Below are 10136 nucleotides of genomic sequence, written 5' to 3' on the forward strand. Positions count from 1 at the left end.
CTATGGCCTGAGTCCTAGATAACCTTAATATTCCTAATGAAAGACCCACAGGGCTGACAAGATCGTGATGCATATTAAACCTGGCTCTAATACCATCTGTCCAGGGCCGGCCCAAGCTTTAGACGGCCTAGGCGGTCGCCCAACGCCCCGGCCCAAAGAAAGGCCCCGCCCGATAGTGACTCCTATCTCCTAGCTGCAGTGGTCCGTAAAGGTTGAGGCGCAGAGCCAATGGCTACCTCGACAAGCCGATTGAGCCACTGAGGGTGAGTCGCCGCGATGCCGTCCCAATCCTATCGCGGCATCGCCCATCGTCCCTTTCTTTAAAATCCTCATCGTCGTCCACTCCTCAATCCTCATCGTCCTCCTGACTCCTGACCTCCTCTTCTGCAGATCTGCTTCAGTCTTCACCGACCGCTCGCCGGCGCGGTCGTCTCCTCCACCTCCCCGGCATCCCCCGGCCGCAGCACCGCCCATGCCCATCTTCATCTCCCGCAACCTCCTCGCCTCCCTCCCGTCCCCTGAGTCCCTGACTCCCGTCTTCTTCACGTCAGCCCGCTGCACTTGTAAGTCTCTCTCAGTCTCTCTAGATGGACAAGAAAGATGTTTGAGGAAATGCCTATGAAAAAATAGAAAGCAAAATACCAAAATAATTCCTTTTATCTTCCATTCTCAAATCCACTCAGTAGTCTCAGACTCTCGTATGGGCTTGCAAACTTGAGATCTTCCATGGGGGGACTCAGGGGAGTAGCTAGGATCACAAAATTTCTTCCTGATTTTATGTTTAAACTTTAAAGGTGTTGGATTTGAGTGCTTATAAATCTTGGGAAGAGGACCAAGAGGTTTGCCTCTTCCGTCTGTATACTACCACTGTATCTCAGTATCTGTAGTTGTAAGTCTCTCTCTCAGTCTCTCTCACAGTCTCTCTAGATGGACAAGAAAGATGTTTGAGGAAATGCCTATGAACAAATAGAAAGCAAAATACCAAAATAATTCCTTTTATCTTCCATTCTCAAATCCACTCAATAGTCTCAGACTCTCAGATGGGCTTGCAAACTTGAGATCTTCCATGAGGGGACTCAGGGGAGTAGTTAGGATCACAAAATTTCTTCCTGATTTTATGTTTAAGGGTGTTGGATTTGAGTGCTTGTAATCCTGGGAAGAGGACCAAGATCGCATTTAAAGTTGGGCTCAACTTCTTTTTATAAGATCTTACATCTAAATCTGATTTGTAATGGAGATTGTTTGTAGATTCTGTCACAATTTGCAGCCTCTCTCTCCATCCATGTTTGGAACAACTCTTTATGCATAATACGCCTTCTTTTATCCTTTAGTGATGCTAGTGGTCTGGGCCAACTGGGCCAAAGATTATAGAACATAGATTAGGCTAACGATATAAAAAGACAGCAGCATAGTGGACTGGGCCAGGGCTGCTAATGAGTGCTTTGTCTGTCAAATAAGCTCTCATAGCGTATTCTATCATCTAACCTCTCATTGTTCTCTTCTAATTTTGATTGTTGGTTTCATCTTACTGTTTTTGGATAGTTTGCATCCTGGGCGTTCTCGAATCTCGACGGTTGCGTCTTCGGCCTCTTCTCCAACTCCATCCATCAGTCTCCGGCACCGCTTCTCACCGTCAAGTTCGGCCCTGCTTTGTTGGAACTTGAGTTCGTTTTCCTTGACATTATCAAGTTTTATCATTTTCAACTTTTTTATATTTTGATTTGTTTGTAGTGATTGTCTTAATTGCTTTGTTTGATAGACGAATTATTTTTAAATAAATTTTTAGAGTATTTTACCCTTATTAAAATTTTTTATCATTTTTTTTTGAAGGCCTCTCTTAGCGAGTTCGCCTTAGGCCCCCAAATGCATTGGGCCGCCCCTAGCTGCCGCGAGGGCCCATGCGAGTCCTCGCCTCCCCCCAACGATGTCTCGGTGGCGGATATTGTCACGCAGCAATTCTTCGACGGAATTATTAATCAGGCGGATAACGGGTGCGTCGGCAAGAACTTCTACACAAGAGCTGCGTTCCTTGATGCTCTCGGCTCCTACCCCAACTTTGGCCGGGATGGGACCGTGGATGATTCCAAGAGGGAGATAGCAGCATTCTTCGCCCATGTCACCCATGAGACTGGACGTAAGTTCTCCAAAGTATAACTTTATTCCTGTCGACCCATGGTGTAGGATTTTATAGACAGAGTCGAATGGATTAAGCATTAGTCGGACAGCATAATTAACAAGATATTGGTTTCATTTAAGGCTGCGTTTGAGTCGAGAAGAAGAAAAATTGGAATAGGAAAGTTATGCCTGCTCGAATAGTTATTCCCATTCCTACTTTTCTGGTGGGCTAAAATTTTGGAATGACTTTTGGCTGAGGATACTCTTATCCATACTAGTCGGACAGCATAATCAACAAGATATTGGTGCATGGCATGTCTAGCGAGATATATTGCTCTTTGTTTTCATTTAAGGCTGCGTTTGAGTCGAGAAGAAGAAAAATTGGAATGGGAAAGTTATGCCCATGTTATTCCCATTCCTATATTTCTGGTGGGCTAAAATTTTGGAGTGAAGGGTAATCTTATCCATGCCTTTAAAATAAAGAAAATAAAACAGGCATAAATGATGGTTTCAAGCCATAAATAGTTTATGATAGTTTTCTCTTGAAATAGTTGTAGGCTTGGAATTGGTATAATCTCTATTTCTTTCTTATATGGGTTTTTCAAAGACTATTTAAGTGCTTCATTGCTTTATTCCCATGGCATAAGTAAACATATACTCTTAAGATATTTTTCTTTCGAATATGCTTTGGTTCTCCCTGCCGAGGTGAATGAGACTTTTCCAGTAGCCATGAAACCCACCAACAAAAAGCATATGTATAATATCAGATTCTTGAAGATGCACGCATGCATCGGAAGATCATGAAGTCATGTGAGACCCAAGAGCAGTGCATCTCCTATGCCGTCAAATTAAAGCATCGATCGAAGCTGCACAACTGAAACGAGACAAACTGTACAAATAGTTCAGAGACCATAGGAAGAAGGAAACTCACCCAAAAGAATCCCCAGAACTTTTTGTTCATCATTTCCTCCAATTTAACTGCTAGTTTGCTCTCTGTCCAGCTTTTCAGTAGCAACACAACCAAATATATACAGGCTACCTTCTATGTTTGCTCCATATGTACCCTTAATGTTTTTGTTTGCATCTAATCAATTAGTGCTGCTGAATCATCCAGCAACATGACTGATTTCTAAGGTTCTTCGTTGCAGATTTCTGCTACATAGAAGAGATCGACGGCGCGTCGAAGGACTACTGCGATGAGACCAACACACAGTGGCCATGCGTTCCAGGGAAGGGGTACTACGGCCGTGGCCCAATTCAGCTATCCTGGAACTTTAACTACGGTCCTGCAGGAAAAAGCATTGGATTCGACGGCTTGAATTCACCTGAAACCGTGGCTAATGATGTTGTTATATCATTCAAGACAGCCTTGTGGTATTGGATGACCAACGTGCATTCGCTCATAACTTCTGGCCAAGGGTTCGGGGCCACGATTCGAGCCATCAATGGAGCTCTTGAGTGTGATGGCAAGAACCCGGAAACAGTTAATAAACGCGTTGGATACTACCTGGATTACTGCAAGCAATTTGGTGTGGCTCCAGGAGACAACCTTACTTGTTAGATGCTTTTATGATTTACCTAGCTCCAACTCCATTGCATGTTAAATGGAGGGGAATACATATTAATTTGAAATTATTGAATAAAGGTGTGGCTACCTATCTATTCCTTCTAGCTCCAAGTCCATTGCATATTAAATGGAAGGGAATAAATATTAATTTGAAATTATTGAATAAAGGTGTGGCTACCTACATATTCCTTCTTCTCATATTAATTTTATGATTTACCTAGGTCCAAGTCCATTGCATGTTAAAATGAGAGGAATCAATATTAATTTGAAATTGTTGAATAAAGGTTGGCATGATATGAGGCTACCTTTTTTTATGTTTTTGGCATGACTTTTGCATCTGATATGTTTAAGCTGTTCAGAGCTAGAGTAGGAAATCCAACTTTTTTTGTTTTTTTTGTAGTAGCTTTGAGTGCTTTAATGTGAAATCCAAAATGGCTCTCCTGCTGTGTTGCATGACATTTTCCTTTTCACCTGCTTGAGCAATGATTATAATGCAAATATCAATATAGGCCATCCAAAGTGGAGATTCTCACCATTCATCATATTCAAACACTGAAAATGCTCATAAGCTTAAAAATGAATATTTTAATGCCTCTACTTATGCATCTAGCTCCAAAATAGATGATACTAATTGAGCCGGCATTCTAAATTACCGGTTGACTATTACATAGGTAAGTTTGTAGTGCACATGATAATCTATCTTCTTGAGAAAGAAGATCTTTCCAATAATGGAGATGAAGTAACAATAGAAGACTCTGAAACTCATAAAACAATAAAGAAAACTAAATATTTCATTTAATCCAAAATAACCTTTTTCATAGTAGCTCATATCACAGACTTACAGCCCAAAAACTTAAGTTATTACCCGAGGAACCAACCCAAGCTTATAAACCCATATAAGGTACCTTGTAACACCCTTGTCACAGGTTAGCTCGTATTCAAGAAAGGGATCCGCCTGTGGCCTGAGTCCTAGATGACCTTAATATCCCTAGTGAAAGATCCACAGGGCTGAAAAGATCGTAATGCATATTAAACCTGGCTCTAATACCATCCGTCATAGACTCATAGCTCCTTTCTATATGATGGACGATCAGCCCAAACTTTTAAACCCATATAACACTCTTTTATCAGTCTATGATATTAGGCATCCCCGTTTACAGTTGAAGGATTCTGCTCCTATCTGCGAAAGTATCCACATTAATTTGTTTCTTGCTGAAAAGGTAAGGATTTTACAAATAAAGGAAAAATTGTAGAATATAATCTTTCTTATAATTAGTTAATATTTGATTAAGTACAAATGTTGAAAGTGATTATAGAAATGATCTTCTCGCAATTGCCTAGGATCTTTGGTTGATCTTGATATCAAGGCTTTTTAAAATCTACCTAGATTTGATGATATCAAACTTATTTGATCATATCTTCAAGATTTATGTCAAAAAATATTCTCCTCTAGTTAATCTTTAAATATGAAAAAGATAGATGCATATTGGCTAAGTCTACAATGTGCATCAGTTTGATGGTAAAATAAAGACAAAGTCATCGCCATTTTATTAAACAAATGAAATGATGCATGAAGGGGTCAAGAAAAGTTGACACAGGGGAAGAGAAGGCTGGCTAGTCAGATTACAATCAAAACCTCCATCCACAAGCAGAGATTGAATAGAGCGAAAGCCGAATCATCCCAATACAAATCTCTAACACAAACCAATCTCCTCTTTTAAAATGAAGCCTATGAAACGATGCTCTTTCTGGTACCCTCCATCATTGAAGTCATTCCTAGCTCTCTATTTTTTCTCCCAAATATATATTTTGCAAACAATTTTGTTTAGACAAGTGATGGGCTGACTACATACTAGCCATTTAGCATTTAAAAAAAAAAAACTAAAAATATGTGATGAACACAATAAACTACCTCATTTTTTTCTGATTGATAGTAGTTACACGAATAAGGCAATGCCTGTATAACCATAAGATCCTCCTTATACTTAAAAAAACTGCAGAAGTCCACCTCAGGTGGAAACCACATAGGCCAATCAACTTTGCACAGATGACACCTTTAATATTAGCCATGCGACAAGTGGCCTCATTTGACGCCATGTATACATGTTGCATATTTTAATATTCTAACATATGCAAAAGAGAAAAAGATATGATTAGGACTACAAATACATCTAGTCAACTCATGACCCAATTTGATCCTGGCCTGATTAGACCCAACGCATTCTAGATTTGAAGATTTATGGATTGGATCAGGTTCAAAAATTTGACCCAATCTAAATTCTGGATAGGGTTCAGATTTTATATTTTTCAACCCAAGCCTAGTTTGGGTCAATAAAAATGAGCTCGATCCGACTCGAATCCAATTTTGCTTGATCCAAAAGTCCGAATCATATAAGCCTCTTTCTCCTTCACTATAGATATTTTTCTCAATTCATTGAATATACTCTTATTTAAACTAATTCTTCTTTTCATCTTAACAACTATATCTCTCATCTATTTTCATTTAACTATATTTAATTATTCATTTTATCGTTTTTTTTGGTGGATACTTATTTTGTAATACCCTCATGTGCATGTATGTATGTTATAATTTGTAATTTGTAAACTTAAGAATGATAAATTAATTGGATGGAATAAAAATATTTTTGGATGAAAATTCAAGTTTAAATTGGCTCTTTTTAGTTTTATTTATTTTTTTAATAATTTTATATTTAACTATTAATTATTATATTTTAGCTATGTAAAAATAGCTAGATGCTTGACTCGAATGGCAAACCTGCCCTATCGGGTATAAATTCTTTCCATGGACCGATCTGATTAGGTAATGGGTTGGACCAGGTTCAAAATCATGACAAAATAAGAAATCAAGTCACATCATGGTTAAGCATACCTCGCTCCCACACAACCCATTTGCATCCTTAGAGTATGATGCAGTATAGATGGAAACTATACTAACATTATTGCACTTATATATGTATACACATAGCATCTACATATACATTAATATATATATATATATATATATATATATATATATATATATATATATATATATATATATATATATATACACATACATGTTTTGATCGTTGATCCATGAGGTTAGCTAAGCAAAAGATAATATCGTCTATTGTCAAAAATACAACAAAAAATCATGAATATCGATCACATTTACACTATTGTTTATAAGTAATCCATTGATCCCGACAACTTAAACTGATAGAAAAAAAAGGTCAATTGTATATATCAGGCTTCGCATCCCTCTTATAATCAGTCAAAATCATGCACATAGAAAACAATAATGACTTCAATAATCGGGATAATTAAATAAACAATGTATATCAACCCTGATGGCTCCCATCTTACATATGCACATGAAGAGATAATAATGATATCAGCAAGCATTATAATTAAATAAACAATATATATCAACCATGATTCTGATTTAGAAATAATTAAATAAATAATTAGCATGTAAGGTATCGGAAATCTGAAACCTCCAGCAGACACGGCTTTAATGCCATGTTGAATTTACCCAAAAGCATAAATAGTTAAAAATAGGGTTAAGAATGTATAGGGAAATATTTTCTGATATAAAATTATATAATTCAAATTATTTGGAGTGAAGCCACCTACCCATAGGGACAAAAAGTTAATAGAAAAAGGTGATAATTAGCATAATATATAGAACGAGTAGATCTTGATCAGATCAAGAACAAGCGATGCTGAAATAGAAAAAAACCACATCTAGCTTTTACATGGAGCCATCTCTCCTCCTCCTCCTCCTCCTCCTCCTCTCTTTGAAATACTTCAAAGTATTAACTGCTATACAAGAAGCTGGCCGGCCCTCTACGTACGTAGTCTCCGCCGCTGGCCGGACTAGTGACCGGGGCCTTTGGGGCTTGGCCCGGCGGCCAACTTCGCCATCCAGCACGCCATCGTCGACTTCGCCTTCTCGTAGACGTTCGGATACACCAAATAGCTCATGCCATCGAAGAACTCAGCCATTTGGCCCCTCCTCCTACCCTCCGGCACTTGCCTCGTGGCAGCGACTCCATTGGAGCTCATGGCAATGGTGGAGACGATGATAAGAATGATGAGCAAGAGAGTTCCTGCCCTCACGGTGAAGAAGCTCATTTGTTACTTGGACGGGGTTGGTGAACTTGGTGGTGCTGAGCTTTGGGACTCGGAAGGAACTTGGACTGGTGGTGGGATGCCTTCAAATGAGGTTATATTTATAAGGGTCTCTTGGCGTGTTTTAGTTGGTCCTGCGTGCATGTGTTCGAAGGGTTCCGTGTTGACTAAGAGTTGGTGGAATTCGTCGTGCCGGTGGAAAAGGAGATGGCTCGTCTTTTGATGCATGGGAGTTAGCACGATAATTAAGGACTAGTTTGGTTATTATATAAGCTATGATGAAATAATATTTTGATGGCAATGCATGTGAGTGATGGTCCTGCATGCTTTGTCCTAAGTGGAATGCTATTTTTCTTGGACATAGCTTAATTGGCATTGGTTGTTGTGACCAAAGAATTAATGTCCAATTTCTACTAACGTAAACACCATGCAAACAGTCTCAAGATTTCGTTAGCATACTTGTCGTTTGGATGGAAGCATTGGTGCGGATCTTAAGGTCTTATTTCACAGATCTCAAGAGCCATTCTATGAAAAGAATAGAAAAATCTCATAATCATTTGCATCGGATCCAACTGGATTCAATTTTCTGTTGGATATGATTTAATTCATAAATTCAAGCAAACTGCTAACACTACTCAAAACTGCAGTTAGTTTGTGGATCAAATTCGATGGCACGTTATGAATTACATGTTTGTCTCAAAATTCATGTTTGTCTCAAAATTCTTGCATGGATCTCCATTGTGGGGTTTGTACAGTAAATAGGTGGTATTTAGAGGACAGCATGCGAAAATCTATTTTGATGATAGATCAATGTCATGGGCATTACAGGAAAAGTTTGCTTTATTTTTTTTTTTTTTGTAATAATGTATTTTATTTCTTCAGAAATCTTATAGCTTGGATTTTATTATCCCAATTCCCAACCCTTAAATGATGCAATTAGAACCCTCAAATGCACATAAACACACTTACAAATTAGAACTGGCTGTTTATCCGTGGTTTTCGATGATGCTTATAAACGTCGTTTTAGTTTAACTTCTAATGATACTAGCGCGATGACTAAACTGCTGACGCTTTTTTCTAACTCGACACATCACAGACGGAAAAAACTATTTTTTCTATAGTGCCATATAGGTCGATATATTTACTGTAATCATGGCGAACAGGGACATAATGATGTATTAAAGTGGAAATGGTGGGGAAAAAAAATAAAAGCAGATAATTTTCATAAAAATAAACTCTTCTGGTAAAATTCCCTTGGTGCAACCCAAATTAAATTGCAACAGTGAAGACTGTTTCAGATCAAGGAATCAGAAAGGACATACTTAGTCTATTCCAAGCTCAAAAGCTGACACTTTAAAATGACAATGGCCCTCGTAGGTCTCTGGACCGTGTGAGACTGGACTAAATTTAGGGGTGACTACAATGCCTTTCTGAAGTCATGGTTGTCCACACTAGGGTTTTTTCTCTGCAACATATCGAATCTATTAGTCTAAAGGCTCGGATTCCGGGATTAGCTTTGCGACAAGGATAAGCAAGCTCCAAGGTCACAAACCAACACTTTTCATGCCGTGATAAAAGGTTGCTGATTGCTTATACGTGCTCATAATTGAACCAAAAACAAAGTTCACCAGCTTGTTTAAATTTTAAGTTATTTTAGTAACCTATAGAACGAAAAGGATACCATGAGATCAAAGTTAACGCATGTTTAGAAATTTAAGCATGGGCTAAAGAAAAACAATGCAAAACTGAAATGCTGAGAAGGTTGGTGTGATCAATGGCATGTCTCAAGGGGAGGCCATTAGATGGAAAGCTAGATCACTTATGCTCCGAAGTGTCATTAGAGACATGCAATACTTCAAGAAATTGGATGGAAATGAGTTCCATTTAAAGAGAAGTTAAGATGCAATACAAACATGGTTGCAGTGAGATAGTCAGATCATTTTCAGCTAGCATGGACACATGATCTTTGACCTGCCGACCAGCCAATTAGTTGATATGATTCGTGGCAGATGACCATGTATTCTTACCAGTTCTCACTGGCACAGCAAATGCTTGTTTTGGAATGAGGTTGTTGGTCTGCTCTCCTGTTGTATCTGACTGCTGCTGTCCTCCAATGCTCATCCGGGCCCAATTTGTGTCATAGCTCAGGTTTATACATAGGAAAGGTTTGTGTAGGCTTTCACCTACGAGTACAAATCAGCTTAGCAGCTCACGAGTTGCTTGAGCTTGACTCGAATCCGTACTTGGCTCGGATCTAAGCTCAACTCGACTATTACCAAACTCGAATCGAACCCAAGTAGCTCGAACAATTTTTCAAATC

At 38.7% G+C, this 10136-nt stretch overlaps 1 protein-coding gene across 4 annotated transcripts; it reads left to right on the top strand.

Annotated features, from left to right (window-relative positions):
* Window positions 1–108: 108 nt before the first annotated feature.
* Window positions 109–3865, top strand: LOC103714703 (endochitinase EP3-like). 4 transcript variants are annotated; one of them, XM_089930205.1, is made up of 5 exons: window positions 109–263; window positions 391–563; window positions 1543–1637; window positions 1831–2134; window positions 3264–3865. In XM_089930205.1, exons 2-5 carry the CDS (start codon window positions 473–475, stop codon window positions 3674–3676), a joined length of 903 nt encoding a protein of 300 aa, XP_089786331.1. In that variant the 5' UTR covers window positions 109–263; window positions 391–472; the 3' UTR covers window positions 3677–3865. The 4 variants fall into 4 exon arrangements, with proteins under 4 accessions (XP_089786331.1, XP_089786332.1, XP_038989619.3 ...); XM_089930206.1 differs by having other exon boundaries at window positions 215–263; window positions 1543–1664; XM_039133691.3 differs by lacking the exon at window positions 109–263 and having other exon boundaries at window positions 283–563.
* The last annotated feature ends 6271 nt before the right edge of the window (window positions 3866–10136 follow it).

This window comes from Phoenix dactylifera, chromosome 4 (assembly GCF_051530095.1).
Source record: "Phoenix dactylifera cultivar Ajwa chromosome 4, Ajwa_hap1_PhDact_Kaust_v1.1, whole genome shotgun sequence".
NCBI classification, from domain to species: Eukaryota; Viridiplantae; Streptophyta; class Magnoliopsida; order Arecales; family Arecaceae; genus Phoenix; species Phoenix dactylifera.

Excerpts from the sequence above, each read along its gene's own strand:
- LOC103714703 (XM_089930205.1), top strand. The coding sequence starts at position 473 with ATGCCCATCTTCATCTCCCGCAACCTCCTCGCCTCCCTCCCGTCCCCT. Across the intron at positions 564-1,542 it reads CACGTCAGCCCGCTGCACTT|TTTGCATCCTGGGCGTTCTC; the intron begins GTAAGTCTCTCT and ends GTTTTTGGATAG. Across the intron at positions 1,638-1,830 it reads GCACCGCTTCTCACCGTCAA|GCCTCTCTTAGCGAGTTCGC; the intron begins GTTCGGCCCTGC and ends TTTTTTTTGAAG.